Source organism: Myiozetetes cayanensis, unplaced genomic scaffold (genome assembly GCF_022539395.1).
Source record: "Myiozetetes cayanensis isolate MyiCay16 unplaced genomic scaffold, myiCay2020 scf2-11, whole genome shotgun sequence".
NCBI classification, from domain to species: Eukaryota; Metazoa; Chordata; class Aves; order Passeriformes; family Tyrannidae; genus Myiozetetes; species Myiozetetes cayanensis.
In genome coordinates, this window is record NW_026087411.1 from 19097270 (window position 1) to 19120133 (window position 22864).

Consider the following 22864-nt stretch of genomic DNA (forward strand, 5'->3'; position numbering starts at 1 on the left):
TTATAACTTGGGGTTTTGATGAGCTGGGACTTCTTCATTCTGTATCAATAGTACTTTATTGTAAAATAACTGCAAAACGTTCGCCTATCAAACAGTTACTTTTTTTTTTTTTTTTTTTAATTAGGCCAAGCTGAGAATGTTTGCTTTTGCATCATATAGACTTGATTCTTTTTAAATTTTGGTGCTGTTGAAATCAATCAATATATCTAGGTTAAGATGTTATTGTGAATGACTTCCTAAAAGTTCTGTGTGTTCCTCCCTGTGCTCCCCCACCTGGCTGAATGAATGTTAGAAAGTAACAGTCTAAACTTCTGGTAGTCTTTTAGATTTGCTCTGACAGAACTAAAATACTCTTCCTTTAGAAGTCATGTGAGCTTAAACAAAAAATTCTATTTTTGAGTGTCCTGATGTAAACACGTGGAAGTGAAAAGTGTATTTGTGAGATGAAACACTAGGTCAGTGTGAGCTTGGATCCCCTATATAGCTCTGAGTTTTGGCACACAGAGTACACTTAAATATACACCTTTATTCTGCCTTGTGTAATAGCAATAATGCCTGTTCCTTATGATCACAGACAGTTGTCTAAGGCACCATACTGAAGAACTAAGAGCAACCAGACTAAACTTTTATACAACTTAGAGAGGGGAGAAGCGTTTGAAGCCTGAGGTCAAAAGCTGAATTTGGAAATGGTTGCTGAAATAAACCAGAATCATAATTTGACATAAATGTGGTTTTTTTTTTCCTTTTCCAGATATTTCCAAACACTACAGTCAGAAAGCTACTTTAGAACAAGATGTTCCAACTGCCACACAGAAACTCATAACTACAAATGACTGTATTTTATCCTCTGTTGCGGCTTTAACAAATGGAGCAGGCAAGGTACTGGATATTTTGATTTCACTGTAATGCCCTAACTTGTGCAGGTTTTCAAGAAATAAAAGAAATATTTAGTTGAATGATTTGGAAAATCTGTGTGTGCCTCTGATATTAATAATCTATAGTATCAGGTTTGTTCTTAAGTTATTTTCAGGCCGCGAGTTAAAAAAACCCTAATAAATGAGTGTTAAAAGTAGATACTGTGAAGAGGATGTTTTGTGTTAGTAAGGTCTAGGTTATGTGGAAGAGCCTGTAGCTTGTTTCAAATTCTTGTTGCGAAATCCAGTTTCACTGAATACTTGTCTTTTGAAAGAGTAATTGCTCTGATGAATCTTTCTGGTCAACTTAATTCAAAAAGTGACTTCTCTCGATGTGTGTAGATTGCCTCGTTCTTCAGCAACAACTTGGATCACTTCACTGCTTCACTGAGCTATGGCCCTAAAGGAGGAACAGAGTTCATCAGCCCTCTCTCAGCTGAGTGTATGCTGCAGTACAAGAAAAAGGCAGCTGCTTACATGAAGTCTTTGAAGAAGGTTTGTTCAGCTACTGTGCTTGCACAGAGAAAGGGCAGTTCTGTTGATAGTAGGTTATGCCAAAGAGAATACAAACTAGGGGTTTTCAGTATTTGGAATGGATTAGATTCTCTGAATGAGAATTTTTGGCTGAGGAAATGGAACCCTTAGAGCACTAATGCTATTGAAAACTAGAGAGCATAGTTGTCCTCACAACACAGGGTATGTGCCAATTCTGCCATTACCCATTTCCACTAATTATTTCTGTGCCAGGACTCCAAGGAGAAGAGGGTAGCTGCTTATTTAATTTTCCTCCCGTATTCACCAGGAATATGGAGCAAATGATATCATATTCTTACACTTCCATTCACTGGAACACAGTGGAGAGCAATGGGGAAAAAAAGGGCAGCTGAAAAGGAGAAGCACTGGAAAAAATGTACTGAACCAAAGGATTGAATGCTGCCAGATCTCTCTGTTGTCTCCATTAAAATTAACAATTAAGTGATGGTGTGATTAACAGTTGTTACTAAATCACTGTACTGCAATGTCTATAAAGATGTATTTGATGATTAATTAACATTTGGAGTTTTCTGAGCACTTTAAACAACTGCACCTTTTGGGGCAGTATTTCTTGTGAGCTCAAACCATTTTTTCCTACTCTCTGGTAAGCACTTGGAACATGATTTTTCTTCCCTTTACTATGAAGTAAGGAGGACAATAAGAAAATAAATGTGGAATACATATTCAGATCTACTGTGTAACGTGTTTTGAGGTTTCTTTTATTCTTCTGCAGCCTTGTGCAGATTCAGTGCCTTATGAAGAGGCTTTAGCCAATCGCAGGGTTCTCCTGAGTTCTACAGAAAGTAGAGAAGGCCTTGCACAACAGGTATTCTGGTATAAATTTTACTAACGTATCATAGTGTATTTTGTAGGAGTAAAGTAATATCAAACAGTCTCCACATATTTTATGTCTGTAGTCATTTGTAGGTATATATGCATGTATTGGACCTTAAAATTAGCCTGTAGATGTATTGTAGAGTTTTGAAAGTAAAGCTTATCCTTGTCAGGCTGGATTATCTCCTGTACCTGCAGTATGTACATGCAGTTATAAGAGACAGGATTATGCCATTGATATCTTTATTTGTAAGTACAAGAAGTCAAGCAATTTTTAATTATTCAAATAAATGCAAAATAAAGACAAAAAATAAGGCGTACTGAAGGATTAATTTCTGAGTCCATTTTTTTGGGCTATGAAGGATTTATTAACAGTGGTTAAGAACATGATTTTTCTATTCAGTTAGAGAAATAGAATCCAGTTTCTGTCTTCCACTGTGCATATATATATTTTTTTTCTTTTTTTCCTGGAAGCTGAAGCAGGGGGAGGTTACATGGTATTTAAAAGGCCTACATAGTTTGCACATCTCCTCGTATGAATGAGACTGAGTGATTAATACTGAAACTTCTTTATTAGCTTGAATGCTCAGACTGTGCTTGACTCATTGTCATTAAACTTAAAAAAAAATACTTTGTGTGTGGGTTTTTTTGTTGTTTTGGTTTTTCTTTCCTATGTTTTGTTGGGGCCGTTTTTGTTTGTTTGTTGGTTTGGTGTGGGTTTTTTTGTGGGTTTGTTTTTGTAGTCGTAGTATTCAAATTGTGTTAGTAGGGATGAAATGAATTTCAGCACAAATGTATGGAGTGATTGGATGTGTTCAGTTTCATAGTTTTTTTCTTAACTAGACAAAGTAGGTGGTTCTGTCTGGGTGAGGTGTTGCAGCTGAAGGGGAGAGTTTGTCTTTGTAGCATAGAAAACTATAATGCTGGTGCCAGGTACACATCTTTCAGGTTTTTATAAAATTCTTCCCTGCTTTGATTTTTCACCTCATACAGTGCTGCCAGTTTTATGAGCTATAACTTTGTGATCCAAGTTTCAAACTAATTAAAAAACATGGTCATTTTTGACAGCGGACTGCAGTTACTCGTACAGCTCGAGACAGTAGTTGTTTACCTGCTCTTTGTTAGCTCACTTATGTAACGGTTTAAAATAATACTGTCCTCAAACATTTCCTGTGTGTAGCTTTTTTCCTCTTGGGTTCAATAACCTGGACTGTAAACTTTCCCTCCTAAAGGTTCAGCAGAGTTTGGAGAAAATTGCAAAACTTGAACAAGAAAAAGAGCACTGGATGTTGGAGGCCCAGCTAGCTAAAATAAAGCTAGAGAAAGAAAACCAAAAACTGAAGAACTCTCTTAGTGGACACTTAACTGAAACTATACAGGACCATTCCATTTTGCCAAATGTAACAGAACAAAAGAAGGAAACCACAGAAAAGAAGGAACCTATTAAGAGTACTAGTCTGGTAAGTGACCTTTTTAGTTCAATAGAGAAAAATGCATTTTCTTTAGGAGTAGTGCTGTTTGATCAGTGGAACACTAATAATGAAAGCCTTTTGACTGTGCTGAAGAGCTTTCACGCTTGGGGTCCTTCGTATTTGCAAAGCTGCCAGTGAATACTTTCTGCAGAGTTTGGAACTTCTTGCATTTTGAGACTTTGTTCCCTGTTGTAACTATCATGGAGATATTTTTGTAGTTCTGTACTTGTGTGACTGAGGGGGAAATATTAGGTGCTTAACCTCTAGATTTTTCCGACTCAGTAGTTGGGAAGCCTTGCAATTGGTGCATATCTCAGCTTGGCTCTGAGTTTCCAATACTTTTATTCATCTCTAGGTATGTTAAAGCAAATGGAAGTAGGTAACTAGTGTTTGTAAATGGGTTATAAGATTTACTGCACATTGGGTGGGGTTCAGCAATTGCTTTTGGATATAGCGTGGATTCGGTCCTTGCTCTTTTGTGTTGGGAAATGGCTTTTTCCTGTTTACTACAAGTATTTAAAATGGGTTGGCTGTTCCCCTGAATTATGACTTCTGAAGTGGTATTAGCAGGAATGTCATCTGTAAGAAATAATCAATCTACTCAGCTCAGCATTCAATGGCATTTTTTTTTTTCCCTCCCACTGTCCCACTCCAGGATAAAAATAACCAGTGGATTGTTTCAAAGTCCTCAGTTTGGAAGTAAACTGGCACCTTAAGTTTTTCTCTATTTGAGTTGTTAGGAGTTTGAGGAGAATTTTTCCAGGCACAATGCTTAATGTAAATTATGGGTCAACATATTGTATAAATATGTCCCATAAACCTGAATCTCTAGTTCTGTTGAGATGGAGGGAAAAAAACCCCTTTGATTCTCTGTGAAGCTATTCTTCCATGAAACTAGTTATTGGCATACACCCTCCTGTAGAGTTTTGTCTTAAGTGGAAAGGAAGGAATTCAGCAGGTACTCAATAAATCCAAGTTGGCTTTCCTTGCTCTTAAACAAGACATGTAACGTTTCAATTCACTAACGTGCCTCTGAATTAGTTTCATATGATCAAGCAGTTGCATAATCATACAAGCCCAGCTGCATCTTGGTGCTTTTATTGCCTTTTCCTCTGTGCATAGTAAGGCAGGGGATATATCTGGAGAGCTGGTGTCAGCTTTAATTCTGTTCAAGGCATCCGTATAATCACTCTTGTTTATGTTACAGGTGGAAATACTTAAATTTGGTTTCAGTTTGAACTGCTGTAAGATTTTTTAAATTTAAAGTTCTTCTTTGACTGAAACCATAATGACTTGCAGTTATGGTATCTATTTTTGCAGTTCTCATTAAGTGTATTTTCTTCCTTGTTCTAGATTGGAATGTTGACAATAACTGCTGATAATGAAAAGGTAATCTGTTTTGAGCATTATCAAAGTACGTCTGCTAAATACTTCAATTCTGATGCTGCTAAACCTACTCCAGAGGTCTAATTACCAAGAATAGTGTCATAGAATGGCACGAGTCACCCATGTAGTCTCTGTATACTATATGATCAAATTTCTGAAATCCACGTATTTCTTAATTTTCTTCTTCTGTAAGTGAACTGTTATTTGACCCGTTTAAGCATTTTGGAGCAGTGCGAGCTGTGATCCAGGTCTGTTCTCTGTAATTCAAGGAAAGCATTGGTCTGTTTGTGCTTCAGTAGCCCACACTGCATTCCAAGCCTCAATTCTTAACTCTTGAGGAAGGGCTCAAGCTGCTAACGAGTCCCTGACTGCAGTGCTTGGTGTACAGCCTATCCCAAACCAGAGGTCATACTGAGAGAAACTGGGAACCTGCTGTCACTTTATTTAGCACTGCTATAATGTAACCCTTGCCCCAACAGGAACTTGGCAGAGTAAGATTCAGTGCTTTCCCTTTTCTGAATGTGAAGGAAGTGATGTGTGTTTCAGTTTACACTTCCTTTTCTTCTGTTGTGATTAAAAGGGGTTAGGGGAGCAGGGAATAACTCATACAAGCTCTTAAAAGCTTCAGCATAGTGCTGGACTTGAAGATAATGACAGATCGTGTGAAAGCTGCCTCCAGTGGGCAACTCACAGTTAACTAGCAAGTTGTTTGGCTTCTTTATTTTTTATTTTCCTTTTTAAATTCAAATGTCTAAAGAAACTTCTGGAACATGCAGCGTTAGAAATAGTTTTGACTTTTGTGATCTTCTGAAATTTAGTTATGTCAAGGAATTTTTCCTTGTTGGGAAAAGATAGTACGTTTTTATGTAGGTGAAAGCAGTCCACTTCTGCAGTGGATTTTCGTCTTCATCAGACACTTGATATGTTAAATCAAGCTAAATTCTTACCTCTCCAGTCAGCTCTTTGTCCTTCAAGGAAGTCTGATGTTAAGAGTCACCATCAGAGTGGCAAGTTGCAGTGTGACCTGCTGTTATGTGTCTCTTGTGTTTGGGCAATTTAATACTTTTGGGTAGAGCAGCCAGGCCTCAGGAGGGGAGAAGTCTGTAAGAAGCAATGTTGTGATGCAAGTGTTCAGTCTACTAAACTTAAATACTGTCTGCTTAAATTTTTGCTTTGCCAGGCTCCAGATGTTGAGTCTCGTGAAGATCTGATAAAAACCCACTATATGGCAAGGATAGCAGAACTTACCTCTCATCTGCAGCTTGCTGACAGCAAATCAGTGCACTTCCATGCTGAGGTGAGCATGCAGGCAGTGGCTCTGCTGAAAACAGTAACTCTCTTTTTCAGCTTTCCCCAGGCAAGTGCTATGATAGTAAGTTTAAATATATGGAGCATAGTGTTTTTAAAAATCTGTTCCTGGAGTATTTTATTTTATGACTGTGGTATAGTATGCATAAAAATGGATACTGTAGAGGGACTTGTTTAAAATAAATTCTTTGGTAACCTTGTTTTGGGTATATTAAGTAGTATAATGTATAGGTTTGTTCATGTAAGCTGAAGTAGCTGGCTTTATTTACCTAAATAGTTTGGACTTAATTCTAAAGTGATGCTGATGTCATTCAAAACTATATGAGTGTATCATGAAATGATAAAAACAACTCTCTTCAGAGAAAGTTGATTCTTAGGCATAAGTTATACTTCAAGAATTAACAAAGTTATTCATTGTATCCATAGTTTCCTGTTCTCACTTTGAGTTTTGAGGTAACTTTTCTTGAAAGCAGTGGCTGTTGTGATTTGTGTAATTAACTGATGTGGAATATAACAAAACTCCAGGTTAACAGAGCGAATCACCTTAAATATTTTTTAATGGTAGATCACATGGTATGGAGGAAACATCTTTCCTGTGATGTTTGAGCAATGTATGAAGTGAGTTGTTTGTGTTACTTTTTACTTACAAAAATTTCCCAGCAATTGTGAGAAAAATATGATATATAGAGGATTGGCAATATGGTAATTCTGTAAAGTGAAACATTTCATCTTAACTGTTTACACTGCCTTTGCGTTTAAAAATGTGCATGTGGTCTAAGTTTCTTGAAATCTAAATGTTACAGAAAGATGGAAAAGTCAAAGTAGTCACCTAAAGATGCCAACAAGGCAATACTCTGGAACTCAGTTTCCTCTCCTCTACCCTCTCTATCCTGTTCCTCTTGACAGTGTCGAGCACTTGCCAAAAGATTGTCCTTAGCTGAGAAATCCAAGGAATCGCTCACGGAAGAGCTGAAGGTAGCCAGTCAAAACATCAGCAGATTACAGGCAAGTAAATTGTTATATAATGTAAAGAATGTAATAGATGCTTTTTGTAATGACATGTGAGGTGAAGCTGGAGGAGAAAAATTACAGCCATCTAGCATGGCCATGCCATTACTAGGTCCTTAGTTATGGGATGTAAAATCCCTGATGGCATATAGAGAAGAGCCTTAAATGATACATTTTAAATCCCAGGTAAAAAGTTGAAGTGGAACATTCTTGCAGGGAAAAGGCTATAGTAGCCAAACCTGTGTTTTAGCACATTCCATGTCAAGGATTTTCATGAAAATGAGGGAGTTTTAATGTCAAAAGGTGTGGTTGTGTGACTGCTTTCAGATTATATGAGGAATTCTTAATCCTTTCTTGTCGCTGGGCTTAAAAGTTTTAAAAGATACCAGGTTGATTTTTTTTTTTTTTTTTTTTTTTTGAGATAGATACCTTAAGCAGTGACAACTTTGGGCTAATTTTTAAGAAGCTATTGTTAACAATAGTCAACTTTTATGCCAGATCTTGTGGGTGTCCTGTCCCTTTGTCCTTCCCTTCCACACAGCTGAGAAAGGAGCCAATATTAAATAAAGTATATCTATAAATACTCAGTTCCTAAATTCCCTCATGTTTTCTTTACATTTAGTTCATAACTTTATTGCTCATCTGTCTGTGATGATGAATACTGAAATTGCTCCTTACAGGCAGTGAGCATAATGTTATAAACTTTGAACAGTTGTATCCATGAGCAGTTCTTTCAAACACTCTCATGATCTGTTCCTCTACGAAATTCCCCAATCCAAATCCAACTTGGCATGAGATGTCAATCTCCAAGTACATATTAAACTTCCTAAGAAAAGATAGCAGTCACAGTGTTTGTATGTTTACTAGTCTGCTTAATATTGAATCACAGACCTGTTTAGGTTGGAAGGGTCCTCTGAAGGTCACTTGGTCCCCTCCTTTGGTCAGAGCAGAGAGTTCAGGTTAAACCTGTTGAATGGGATATTTCCAGTGCAACCATGCTTTCCTTGTGCCACTTCTTAAACATTGGACTGTTGCTTTCTTTGTCCCTTGATCATTCAGCTTTCCTGGGCCCTGTAATTTCCAGGGCAGTTTTACCTGGGAGCTTACCAAGCAGACATTGAAAAAAACCAAAATCTACTCTTCTTAAATCTAGGGTTGCTGTAATTCTACTATTCATCTTGCTTGCTTCCCTCAGGATCTTAAATTCCACTAACTCATGGTTGCTGCAGCCAAGGCCACCACTGGCTTTCACATCCCTGACCAGCTTTTCCTTATTTGTGAGTAACAGGTCCAGCAGAGAGCATCTCTTAGTCCTATTGATCACTGGTATCAAGAAGTTCTTTGCCACACTCAAGACAACTCCTGAGTTGCTTGTGTTCCACCTTGCTGCCCTTCCAGGAGATGTCAGAGTAGTTAAAATCCCTAATGAGGATCAGGGTCTGTGGATGAGAGGGTTTTATCTGCTTGTAGCAGATGCCTGCCACATCACCCTGTTGTTCTCCTGTAATCCCTACTTATGAGATCTGAATTGTCTTCAAGAGACTCCTTCACATAAAGCATGATTTCTTCCCTTCTATATCCTGTCTTCCCTAAAGTGTGTGTACCCCATCATTGCTGTGTTCTAGTCATGCACACTATCCCCCATATCTCTAATCCAAGGGAGGCCATAGCTCTGTAACTGCATGTGGATTCCTTCAGCTTTGTTTGCCATTTGTGTTCATGTACAGGCCATGCTTTAACCCTATAAGTGTTACTTGTTTCCTGGCTGGAGGCAGTGTTGGAAAACTTGGCTGTTACTCTTTTATGTAAGCCATAAAAAGAGGGGGAAAAAAAATCTAACAGAAACAGCAATAAGGGGAACAAACCATGCATGAGACTTCAGGTAAAAGAAAAATAGCTATTGACTTTCTTTCATAAAGCAATTTTTTTTTTTTGTAGTTAAATTGCACACATTCAGCATCACAAGTGGAAGTAGAAGTTGGCTGCTTTGCCAGTTGTCACTAATATTGAGCAAAGGCTTCTGGTTGTTTTTTCTCTTAGGATGAATTGATGACAACAAAGAGAAGTTACGAGGATCAGTTAAGTATGATGAGTGACCATCTCTGCAGCATGAATGAAACCTTAACTAAACAAAGGGAAGAAATTGATACTCTAAAGATGGCTAGTAAGGTAAGTTGGATGGTGCTGGCCTTAAGCACTGGTTGCATTTGGTGTTCCTGCAGTGCTGCCCTTTAACCATCCAGTTCCCAAGGTGTAGTTCTTACTCTCAGCCAAGTGGAAAGGAAACTTCAAACCTGCCCCTGCACTTTGCAGTGAAGAAAAAATTCTTGCAAAACATACAAGTGGGAAAGAACAAACCCTTCATGTCACTGCTTCACATTAGGCTTGCAAAGTGTACCCTCTGATGGCAGATCAGCACTTTTTTTTGTTTAAATGTGGTGAAAATAGAACTATTTGTAAATCCAGCTGGTGATGCCAGGTGGTTATGATTAACTTCTGGGTAGGAGTGTCCCTTCTGCACTCCTGTTGGTCACAGCACACTGTTTTTGGCTGCTAGTCTCTTTCTCTGTTTTATTTCCATATTCCAGCCTGTCTGTCTCTCATGGAGGAATGAGAAAGTTACTACTTACATTCTTCTGTGAGCTTGAAGTGCACACTTAAATCCTTTTCCAAGCAAGGAGTCTACCCACTTATCAGAAATAAATTTCTGAAAAATACAGAAGTCTGCCGTTCTGAGCAGTCAGTGATTAAACCATGGTATATCTTACTCTGATGCTTCTAGGGGTGAACAGATGTTGTGAAGGCCTTTGCTCTTCACTTGCCTGGCTGTGAAATGAATAAATTAGCATCATTCTCCTTAATCATGGAATACACGGAAGGAGGTTTTACTGAAGGGTCAAAAAAATAAATAAAAAAATCCATATTTTGGTTGAAGATCCCATGATGGCGATTTTTGGTTTTTTTTAGAGTAAGCTCTTCCTTCCCCTTTTATAGAAATGTTTTTCTTCAGATATCTAAGCGTTTTAACTTGGCATTGTATTCTTTAAAATTACTTCTTGGTGTAATAAGCTCTTGTGTTTTTGGAAGGAGGCTCTTGGCTGCATACTGGCCACAGCACTTCATGTTTTTGTAAAACGTTTTCTGGAATTTTTCACTTGCCATACTTCTAGGACTTGAAGTGGTACTCTGTCTGTAAGGAAGTACCTCAGAATCTCACAACAGGAGCCACACGGGTTTTGAAATGTTACCCAACATAGAAGGCGATTCAGTTGAAATCAAAATGATGCAGTTAAAACCTTTATCACTTGGGAGAGAGTTGTTGGTGAGATTAAAAACAAATGTTATCTTAAGGAAATAGGAAGGCGGAGAATTGCCAGCAAGTAACTATTGCAGTAAAGTTTTATTTTAAGCTACATGTTTCCTTTGAGGAATTATTGCAAGTCAAATGTGAGTTGTTTAGCTGTGGAACAATTTCTTTTTTAAATCAGGAATAATTTGCACAGACCAAATTAAAATAACATTTGTTATGGAGAAAAATTATAGGATGGGGGATTGATTTTTCCATTTGAGGCAATTATCCTTATAGGATATATTTGAAGTAACACTTAAAGGTGAATTGTGATTTGAATTGCCTTCACTGCCCTTACAATATTGGTGTTAATACAGTTGAGTGTCTTGGGACGTACCTCAAGTGTGTCTTTCACAGGTTTCAGTTGAAGTACCTTACTTCATTTGAAATATCTGGTATTTGCCTCTGTTATGCTTATAGAAATAGTGGGATTTTCGGAGCAAGTGGCTACGAGCTGCCAATATTAAAAGTCTGTAGTCTGTTTTCAGTTTGACTGTACTTTGTTTGCTGTAGGCACAAATTATCAGACATCAGGTTTTGTATGTTACCTGTCTGAATTTTCTTATCTGAGTTACATGTTCTGTTCACTTGTTTCTTGTTGCAGGGAAATTCTAAAAAGAACAAAAGTCGATAGTTTACGGCTGAGTCTTTGGAAGCTGCTGCTGCACAGGATGCAGATAGTGACCATTCATTATCCAGTTCCTGTTTGTTCCAGGAAGCAGAGGGTGGTATTGGGTCTAGTAAAAACTGAATTGGTGCTGTAAATGGCTTTAAAATATTTAGAACTTGTAACAGATAAACCAGAACTTAATGCTGGCTCTAAACCAGGAAATACACACTCTGTGGATAATTTATATAGTAATTACCTTCAGTTTTTACTGTGCACTTTTTAAAACCAGGTTTTGATTTCATGTAATAACTTCAGATTTTGTATATTTTCAAATATGTGTATGTATTAACAAATTTGGATCCGTGCAGTAGTTGTCTATTTTTGAGTTATACATTTCATTGTCAACATGTGTACATTCCATGACTTGTTAATAACAGTTTAAAAATGAGTTTTTTTGGCCATACAAGCTGTGCAGTTACAGTAAGTGTATTATTCCTATTCTCACCCCTTTTGAATTAATTGGAATTGTGACTTGAAAGGATTTTTATGAATTCACACAAGTAAATGGGATCATTATTTTAGACTGCAACAGTGGAAACTTTTTCTGCTTGCATTTGGCACTTTGGATATTGAAGTAAAGAGCACAAACAGCTGAATTGGGATACTTCTATGAAACTGCTTTAAGCCCTTACAATAAGATTTTGTTTACACATATATGTATATATATATTGGTTGAAACAGCTGTTTAAAGCTAGAGGAAACTGTGATTGCCATTTACCCCAAAAGAGTGAAACAGTGTGTGTAGAATAGATCAGCTCACTGTACTCTCTTACAGTAAAGAAGAATACAAAATATGTAAAAGATTTAAACACTGAATTTGCAAAAGGTCTTCATGGGATTAAGTCCTGATGGATTCACTGAGGGGATGCACATGGTTTTTCCTGTGTTCTCAGAAGTTTGTGAACTTTAGGCCTCTCCTAGGACTTTTTTTTTTTTAAGTGAAGTTTAATACCACAAGTTTTCACAGCATTGGTTTGTTGGTTGGGGTTTTCTGTTTTGTTTTTTTGAAATCAGATGCTGTGCTGCTCCACACTTTACACTGATCTGGTATTCCGTAATTTGCATTTGACACTTATTTTCCCCTAAGGGTTTACTCTGATATCAAAAGTGTTGATATGTATTATCAGTATGTATTAATAAAATCAACTACATGAAACCAACCTGACTTTTTTCTTAACTCTGGCTGTGCCCAGGTTGCACGGTGTGGTATTGAGGTGGGGTATAAACAGCCATTGCTGGTGAGGTGAGCTGAGGTAATTACATCAGTCCAGCTACTCTTAATAGTGCTTCTCTTTAGGCCAGGCTGCATTTCTGTACCTAATGCTGCTGTGTGCGCAGAGTACATCGAGCCCACATTAGCATATCATAGAATAATAGAATCATAGAATCAACTGGGTTGGAAGAGACCTCTGAAATCATCAAGTCCAACCCTTGATCCAACCCCACTGTGATTACTAGATCATGGCACTCAGTGCCACATCCAGCCTCATCTTAAAAACCTCCAGGGATGGTGAATCCACCACCTCTCTGGGCAGGCCATTCCAATGCCTGATCACTCTCTCTGTAAAGAACTTCTTTCTAATATCCAAACTAAACCTCCCCTGGCACAGCTTAAGGCCATGCCCCCTTGTCCTACTGCTGATTGCCTGGGAGAAGAGTCCGACCCCCACCTGGCTACAACCTCCTCTCGGGTAGCTGTAGAGAGTACAACTCACCTGGTCTGCCTGATCACCACTGTGGAACTGTTCTGTTGTTTTTTCCTTTTAGAAATGAAAAATAGATGTGGTTAGGAAAAGGGAGAGGAGATGAGGAGAGCCTGCAGGGTTTATTGTGAGCTCAGTGTTGAATTTAAAACTCCATACTGGTGCTAACGAGGGTTGGGAAGTGTTTGCTTTCTCTCAAACAATTTTATGGAAGCAGATACAGCTTCTCCTGTTTCATTTAGAGTTGGAAGGTGCTTCCTTCCAATTCTTTTGAAGCTGCCTTGTCTGAGGACTTTTGCAGTGAAGGTGCTAATTCAGTTATTTTAATTCTCTGAATCAAATTACTGGATGTGTTACTGATGCTACTTTTTCATATGTGGCTGCATTGAGAAAAAGGTTTTGCTCAGGCATTTTTGGCATGTCTAATTAAAACAAATGCTTTGAAGATAGTGTGTTTAGAGTTTGCATAAAATGTTACATCAAACTGGTTTTACAACGGAGTATATCTCAATATCCAAACTGGAATTCATACAGAATATATAGGCATTAAGGTACAATTCAAATGCTCATTAGTTTTATCAGCATTTTTTCTTTGCAATATTATTTGGGAATGTATTTGCGTGTCCCATTCACCAAACAGCAATAAACATGCTTAGGGAGAGACAATTTTGATCACTCAAGCTCCTTTCAGTTTTTCAAGAAAATGTTTAGAGTTAAGCTCTAGACAACTGTAAACTACCAATACTCAGAATCTGGAAAAAAAATTAAAAACTATTTTGGATACTGCTAAAGTAATGTTGTAAAGGGGCATAGTACATTACATTTAACTCAGTGGCCTTAGAAACTGAATGAGGTGGAAATGCCCAACTAGCTTGTGCTTATTATCTGCTAACCAGGTGATTCTGAATCTGTTTCTAAATAGCTCAAATGCTGTTAAGTGTTTAAATTGCTACTGCACAAGGCTATGCAACTGAAGTCTGACTCAATATGGCAGTGAAGAATTCATCTTTGAGGCAAAGTTGTCCAGAAATAGGAATTTGAACTACTTTGTGTATATGAAATAGCATGTTCAGATTATTGTGGAGTGTACAAAATTTGGGCAAAGAAATATTATTAATACTGAAATTAATCCTCAAAAGTGTACAGTGTGAATGCTTGTCTTACTAATTGATTAACTGGGAAATTAATGACAAAATGTTGCAAACTGGAAAAAAATTTAGAACATTACAGTGTAAAGCCAAGGTTAAAGAAAAACCCTAATGGCATTTAACTTTTTTAATGGACAGTTCACTGTAATACACAAGTTTTTAAAGCATTTTTAGAGTGTTTAATTAATGTCTGCATAATGTTGGGCACCTCATGAGTAATCTCTCACACTCATGCGTAAGTGAATAATTCAGAAAACGTCATCACTTTAATGGTTTTAATAACTGGATTTTCAGAAGTTCTCTCTGAACTTTGTTTTTGAAGCTATACTAACATATTTAAAGATTTTAACATGTTCAGCTATCCTAGATGTCTGAAAACACATCCCCAGTAACTATTCTGTGTGCTCAAAGTAAATATTTGCTATAATCACGAATGAGTTCAACTTCAGAATTGCCCTTTTAAGAGCTTCTGCTTCGTGAGTCATGAAAATACCCAAGAAGCACCAAATACATTGGCTATTTTTAAAGACCTTAAGCTCTTACAGGTCAGAGGTTTCCCTGCCTGAAAGATTAAATTCTAAAACTGGAGTCTTAGTCTGACATTGTAAGCTGTGTAAGGGTCTCATCTCATTGCCATTTGAACAATCATGTGCTTGTTTTGTTACATAGTTATTCATCTGTGATTTGAACAGCAATCATCTAAAGTGTGGGTTTAAAAATGGTTGGTGTTTGTCATGTCTTTTGTTACTTCCTTCAGATTCGTTCTGAAACAGCTCAGCATTTCAGTAATAGTGGAGGCAGGATCTTCACGATGGGTTTGATCTAGCAGCACTCCAAGCAGCATCAGTATTGAGACTGAAGCATTTGGTTTTCCCATCTTTATTGAAATACTTTGTCTGTTTATATGGATTATTTTCTCTTTTTCCCAAGCCAGCTCCATTTCTTGTACTTGTGATGATGCTGCTCCACATACTCTGCCTTCCCTCACTGACAGATGAGTTGAAGTTTCGGTGTGAAGGTCTTTGGCCCAGTGTGTTTCCTGGATGCTGACTTTGGACACAGTGATCACACTGTTTAACAGTGTTCACTAGGACTCCAAAGAACAGATTTGCTTGGACACACAAAGCATCAGTTGCAAACAGGAAAGGAAATAAATTTTGTTTCCACATATTGCCTAGACTGGAGAAGTTATTTACTGGTTTGGGTGAGCAATGTGAAGGCTGTAGGGTTTTGTAGTAATATAAATCCACTGATATATTAAACTTTGGAAAACCATCTGGCCCGGTAACCTGGGCAAACCTGTTATTTAATACAGTCTGTATGTAAAGTAATTTGAGAGCACTGTCGTAGCAACAGCAGGGTCATAATAAAAATAAAGCTTAGTGCAGTAAAAAATGGTAATTGTTGCCAGAGGTCTGATTATTTCCTCCCACAAAGGCTGGATGCCGCTCGATTAAGAATGCTTGTTCTGTCTTATTCTGCATTTTCTGCCTCTGTTACTACTTGCAGAATTGCTCAGCTGTGAATTAAAACCATGTTTGTTTAGAAGGGGCCATGTTTGCCTGAATTCCTGAGTATTTCTTTTAATCAGAGAGTCAGAAACTTGCTTCAGCTGTAATTGTGTGTGCAGAACTGCTGGCTTGGTTACAGAGGGGGACAGAGAAGAGCTTTTGGGGACCTTTGTAAACCAGGTTTACTGGTTGACTGGGACTGTGTACTAAACCACATGGAAACTTGCCCGGGGCAGTTTTCATTATCTGCCTCTGCTCTGTGTGTAGGCAGCTTTAGACATGTCAATGCTAATTCACTCAGCTTCTTACAGAAGCAAACACTTGTATTGCTGCAATGCTGAGGTTACACAGCTGAGCTGCTACAGGAGAAATGTGATTCTCGTTGGGCCTAATTTGCACGCTAAGAGCCCTAAAAGAATTCCAGTTAAAAACTTCTTATATGTGAAACAGCAAAGGTACAGGAAAGATCATGATTTATCTGTACTGGGTTTAAGTCTATTTCACCCTGGGAGCTTGAAGCTTTATAAGCTGATGAGGTCTTAACTAATGAAGAAACCTTTGAAATCCAGGCCTGCTGTCAAAATTGTCTTTGTGGTCTCCCATAAGCAACACAGCTTGGTCCTGAGAAAAGTTAAACCCACAAAATTTAAGAGTCTAGGTAATTTCCAGTTATTTTAAGCACTATGGATTCTTTGATGAATTGACTTGGAACCCAATCTGTGGTGGAATGTAGCTTCTTGCAGACTTTCTCTGTATAACGTTCTTTGCTTCTTAAATGAATATGAGAACACCTCAAATCTCCACACGCTCCCCTTTCTACTACAAAGAGAGTCTTCATCCTTGTCTGCCCTCCCACTAAAACTTCAAGTTTCTTTTTTCTCCAACTTAAAAGACTTCAGTTTGTGCCGAAATTGTAAATGCAGAACATTTTATCCAAGAGAGATTATTTTAATGAAGTTATGAGATTTCTTCAATCTGAACTGAGAACTTCAGTGCAGTTTCATTAACTGCAGCCTTTGGCATAAGGAACACCTATAATGTACTTCTATTTAGCAACTTTCAAATTGAATATAGCATAAGCTCGTCTGCACAGAAAATATACACCCTGGGAGGGGCAAATTAAAGGTTTCTTTTGAAGTCTGGAAAGTCTGGTTTATTTTTAGTCCAAAGAAGTAGGCAGGAAAAGTTTCTCCTGGATTATCAATTTAGCCCAGGAGATCAAGAGCACCTGAATCCAACAAGCATTCAATTTCTCACAAAAAGGACATTAGTATGGTAAATTTCTATAACCGATTTATATGTAGTAAATATACATTATTTAAATACTGAATATACAAAGCTTGTAAATTCTAAATAGCAGTTGAGCTAAGTGAAAAATTAATTTATTAAATACGAGGAGGAAAGGAATTTGCTTTTTCAAACCAAAACACAAAAGTAATTCTCAGTTAAGATGAACTTCTGCAGAAAGTTCTTGCTAAAATAAAAGGCAAACTAATAGAACAAAGAGCTAATGTAAGTCTAGAAACAAGTATTCTTCTGTCTCCAGTTATATTTGGTTTTAGCCAGGCATGAACTGACAGGTTTCAGTTTTGACAAAATAGTCATAGACAGTAAACATTTTATACAAAGGGTAATATATTGCAAATCATGTTAAGATCAACTTAAATATAGTCAGCAATGTAAACTGAATTTGTTAGCATTGTAAAATGTTGAATGAGTTTAATAACTGCCTGTAGCAATATATAATACTGTATGTGAAGTGCTCTTCAAATTGTATTTACAGTACAAATAATTTTAATTGTTCTAATCCATTATGTATATGCTATTCTTTAAAGTCAAATTATATTAAGGACTTTTAAATTTCAGTTTCAGTGTTTCTTTCACTGAAGCTTGAGTTCTATTGCATGGAATTATTTTGGAGGAAGAGAAAGTGATAGAATTTTCTGGAGAAGAACAGTGTTGTCTTGAAAGTGTATACACTTGTCTCAACAAAGAAAAAATCTGATCTCTTTTTAGACATGCTGACTTTGATAAGGAGATATGAGAAATGAATACACTTCCCACTTGAAAACCATTAGAAAGGGCTAATGTGGAAGCTACACAGGGAAAAGCTTTTATTGAGTGTTGTGCAGAAGTACGTGAGAGTCCAAAGGACTCATTTGGGAGTATGTAGAAAATATAGAAATTGGAAAGTATTTATAATTTCCTGGCATTTTTTTTTTTTTGAAAAACAGGAGGTATTGATCCTCTGGTCCCTCTGCTAAGAGGTTGGATGTGTCCTGAGGGGAGGCAGAAGACTGTTGTTTGTAGGAGACCATAAATACACTTTTGACATCAGGCCTGAATTTCCAAGGCAGAGGACTTCAGCAGGATGGAATTCCCCAGAGGAAAGATGTTGGGATCAGGTTCTGACACTCCCAGGGCTGTATGCTGGGATGAAGGATGGCAGGTGGAGCTGCCTAACCCTTGCTAACCAGGGCTGCAGCACTGCAGTCTGGCCTGGAGGCCTCAGGTTGGCAATAGTCAAGAAAGACCTTTAGGGAGAGAAAAATATAAATGTTACAATTCACTTGACTTGCAAGTTACAGGTTACATTATGGTCAAAAAATTCCAGGGTATCGGGTCCGGGCTTTGAGCAACCTGGTCAAGAGGAAAGTGTCCCTGCCCAGGGTTGGAACTGGCTGATCTTTAAGGTCACTTCCAACCCAAACCAGGATTCTAAGAAATTCTGTGTAGAAAATCCTTAAGCCCTTTCCCTTACACAATATTGAGATGGAAATATGAACAACAGCATAATTCTACCACAAAGAGGTAGGTAGAAAGCCCCCAGGTGAAATTCTCTATTACTAAAGTAAAATTCATTTGGAGCATAATTTGAACAACCAGTATCTTTCTTGGTTTGACATTATAAATACTCATAAACTGTCTAACTATATTTGGCATTGAATTTTTTAAAATTAAGATAATAAAACCAGATTTTTTTTAAACCACAGGTGGGCAATATTTATCCTAGTGCAATTTTTATAATGGCATTAAGCTTATAGAAAAAGTTATTTGTGGGGAAAACCATACTGAACACTTCTATTGCAAATGGAGATGGACAGAGTCTGAATAGGAAAATACTATTCATGTTTCCCATGCATTGAGCAAAGTAGTAGTATTGCTTAATTTTCAGAGAAGACATAAGAAAACTCTTTAGAGAAGATAAATAGGATGAAAGAAAACAATTTACAGAAGGACACCCCTCCTTATTAAAATAGAAGGGAAATTTCAACAACACTAAAAAGCAGTGGAGCTAAAATGGATGGATGACACTTTGCAAACAATTTTGGATGAATTACACAAGAAATGAGCTCACTGCTGTAAGTGAGCCATCAGTGCTACTGGTAGCTTGTCATATGGGCTATTTGGGTGTCTGCTGTCCCTGGCAACTCTGCTCCATGTCCCTTGGAACACTCTAGAGGGTTTTTTAGGTGTTTCCCCCCTCTTCATCCTACCCGTTCTGTTCTTCCTCTGTGTTCTTTCCTTTCAATAGCAGTCTCTCTGCGTGGTACCTTGTCGCCTCTGGGAGGTGCACTCTAGAGATGCACAGGGCACCATCTAAGAAGGACTTTCCGTTACTTAAGATAACACAACTATATTATTCTGTTGCTTATCAAGACATTTTCCAAGCCCTGCGCTGTATGTCTCTGGAGGAACTCCTGTCCCCGGGGGAACTTTTTTGACGGTGCTGGTCCACCTCGGGTGCTCCTGTCTTTCAGCAGCTCCTGCTCCTTGCCGGGGGATGCTCCCCGGGGATGGGGCCGGGCGGGGCTTGTCCTGCCACCGCCCCCAGCCCGGGGCCGCTTCTGCCGCTGCTGCCTCTGCTGGCGGCGGGCGGGCCCTGGCGGAGCCGCGGCCGGGGCCGGGATCGGGACCGGGAGCGGGACGGGCAGGGAGAGGGTAAGGAGCGGGTACGGAACGCGCAAGGAGCGCGCACAGAACGGGCCGGGGCGGCTCCGCCTCGGGGGCCGCCGCTCCCGGGGAGCAGGGCGGGGGAGCCGCGTCCGGGGGGGCTCCGTCCGAGGGGGAATTTTCCCGGTAGTTGCGGCGCAGCACTGAAGTTCTGGCTTGAAACGGGACGGTGGATGGGGCTGCTTTGTTTTGGTTAAAGAACATGATACATATAGAAAAATGTTTGGTTCCTTTTCCTCTTTTCTTTCTTTTCTTTTCTTTTCTTTTCTTTTCTTTTCTTTTCTTTTCTTTTCTTTTCTTTTCTTTTCTTTTCTTTTCTTTTCTTTTCTTTTCTTTTCTTTTCTTTTCTTTTCTTTTTTTTTCTTTCTTTTCTTTTCTTTTCTTCCCTCCTTTTCTTCTTTTTTCTTTTCCTTTCTTTTTTCCTTTTTTCTCTTTTCTCCTCTTCTCTTCTTTTTTCTTCTTTCTTCTTCTCTTTCCCCCTTTCCCTTTTCTCCTCCTTTCCCCCTTTCCCTTCTCCTTTTTTCCCTCTCCCCTTTCCCCTTCCTCCTTTTTCCTCTCCGTTTTCCCCTTTCCCCTTTCATTTTTTCGTCCTCTCCTTTTCCTTTTCTTTCTAAAGTAGAAGTGGTGAAAGGGGGATGGCTTTGCCCGGAGCTTTGAATCGCAGCGGAAATCGGTAGAGTTTGGGTGCCGGGCATCCTGCTGGATCACATTCCCATGACTTTTGCCTTGTTAGGGAGGAGTCTGGGGCAAATGAGGAGTGTTTTTTATTTAATACTCGAAGTTAAGTGAATTCCTGGAGCCTTTCTCATATTTCCTAGTGGTTCAGCTGATGATGTTAAACTATGCACGTAGGCTCATGGTGTTTGAAAACATTGCTGCAGAAATCTCTCCCGTAAATCCAGCCGGGGCAGAGGGCTTTGGGAAAACAACCCGAGCGGATGCAGAATGATGTGCAACACGGGGCTAAAATGATTAAACTGTGCTTACCATATATACCCCTAGCGCAAATCCCAGAGATGCTGTTTCAAATGTACTGTAGATGGGAAAAAATATAGAAAGTGTTCTCTTTCTGGCTTTAGGTAAGTACTCACTGAAGAGAGGCTTTGCAGTGTTTTTTTTTTAAGATGTGGATGTCCTGACACTTGTGGCAAATAAGTGTGCTGAGAAAACTGCTGAGTAAGGTATTTTAGGGAGCAAGCGAAAGCTGAGTTACACAGTTCTGTGCTCCCCCAGTGTTTTTTCTGTGAGGTGGAGTGGAATAGAAACCCTGACAGATTTCTCTGCAAACAGGGCTTAGTTGTTTTTGGGAGAGTGGTAATGACGGTCTGGGGAGGAGAGGACAAAAGTTTTGGAGCCTGAGGCTCTTAAATATGAACTGTTCGTTTTGCTGTTAACTCACTTTTACCTGTCTGGGGACTGAGACTTCTCTATCTGTAGAAGAGGGAAAAGCAGTAGCTGAAGACAACACTTGTTGCCTGGTCTCATGCAGTGGAAGCACCTCCAGGGAGAAAATGCTGTGAGGGAAGATTAACTGCTTTCTTGACTATATGTATGAGTCGAGGAGAACTTAACACTGCACTCTGTAACTAGTTGTGGTCAAGCATAGAGGTAGTTTGTACAACAGGAAGCGTGACCAGAGATTATTCTTAACTGATGTTGGAGTTGTAAATCACACCTTTGGGAAAACATGCCCACAGGCAGGTATGAGGTGCTTGCTTCATGGTGTGATTTATTTCCTTCTTCCTAATGAATATATAATAAATGTTATTTTCTATCACTTTAAAAATTATTGGGATTCATAAGCTTAATGGCCCAGCCTGTGGGCCTCTGAATAGCAAATTAATGTAAGCTTCTAAGTTAGTCCATGTGTGAACATTAATTCCAGCACAGAATGCACCCACCTACACAAATAGAGATGCACTCTTATGGACAGGGTTTTACTTTGTGTTTTGGTAAACAAGATCCCTCTAGTCCACCACTCCTTTTCTTATGTTTTTGATTGTTATAAATATAAGTTGACGTCTTTTGCTTCAGGAAACCAGGCTACCCACATGTCTGTATTAAAAGGCTTTTGGGGAGGAACTCAAAAGAGGAGCTTTTTTTGGTGTCTGCATTATGAATTATACTTTCTGACATGACTGTCATCAGTTGCTATTAAAAAATACCTCTATCCAAATAAACAAGAATTCAGCTGGGATGCTCCTTCTTGTTAGTGTTAGTATTCCTATAACACTTTAAGGCAGAGAGAAGAGGAGTATCCCACAACTGAGGAGAGAATTGATCTGTCAGAAAATGTTACTATTAGCTGTCTGGCAGTGCTTTTCATGTTTAGAGACTTCTGCAAATCTTAGGACATCTCCAGGAAGGTGTTAACACTTCTGTGCTGGGTACTAAAGCATGAGGTAGTTTTAAATGCAGATATAAAAATTGACTCTGAATAAAAAATTAAAATTTAAAAAAGAAGACTATTATATTGTTCAGTGAATATGCTAGATATAGTATTTCAGTTAGCTTCCTTACCTTTTAATATTCACTCTGAGATTAGTGGCAAAGATTTTCAAGTGTGCTTCTACGTCATGTATTCTTCGTGGCATTTCATCCATCCCTTTCCTTGGACACTGCAAACACTAGTAGAGGACCAGGTTTAAATTTGTTTCTAACTACAGACAGCTTAGTATTTTGATATGTGATCTGTGTGCCAAAGCACTCAGGCTTTTTTTTTTTTTTCCTAAATCCAGAGGCCTGCTTAATCCTGAAAAAAAAAAAAAAAAGGCTGTTGATATTACAGAAGTGGGACAGCCACTCACAACTGCATTTCTGCTGTTTGTTAGCCCATTATAAATCTCTGGTTCTGCTCGGGGGGGGAAGGGGAGGGAGAGGTTTGGGCTGTTTAACTACTTGCCAGAGCCCTCTGCAGAGCTGCCATGACCAGAGCACTTTTGTGGGATGTGCGTGTGTCCCTAATAATAACATGTTTCCTAAACACAGTTAAAAATTGCTTCAGTAGATGCAGTAACATTCCATTAACTTAGTGACCTGCAGAAGTGCTGTAAATAAAAATAGTCTTATTTTC

General features: G+C 38.6%; 1 protein-coding gene across 2 annotated transcripts in view; it reads left to right on the top strand.

Moving 5' to 3' along the window:
* The window catches only part of PPP1R21 (protein phosphatase 1 regulatory subunit 21), a 35394-nt gene extending 22759 nt beyond the window's left edge, over window positions 1–12635 (top strand). For both annotated transcript variants that reach the window (XM_050316693.1, XM_050316694.1), the window contains exons 14-22: window positions 752–879; window positions 1257–1409; window positions 2182–2274; window positions 3515–3742; window positions 5108–5143; window positions 6321–6437; window positions 7355–7453; window positions 9497–9625; window positions 11410–12635. In XM_050316693.1, coding sequence (XP_050172650.1) covers window positions 752–879; window positions 1257–1409; window positions 2182–2274; window positions 3515–3742; window positions 5108–5143; window positions 6321–6437; window positions 7355–7453; window positions 9497–9625; window positions 11410–11439 — 1013 coding nt within the window. In that variant the 3' untranslated portion in view covers window positions 11440–12635. The remainder of the gene's footprint in view (window positions 1–751; window positions 880–1256; window positions 1410–2181; window positions 2275–3514; window positions 3743–5107; window positions 5144–6320; window positions 6438–7354; window positions 7454–9496; window positions 9626–11409) is intronic.
* The last annotated feature ends 10229 nt before the right edge of the window (window positions 12636–22864 follow it).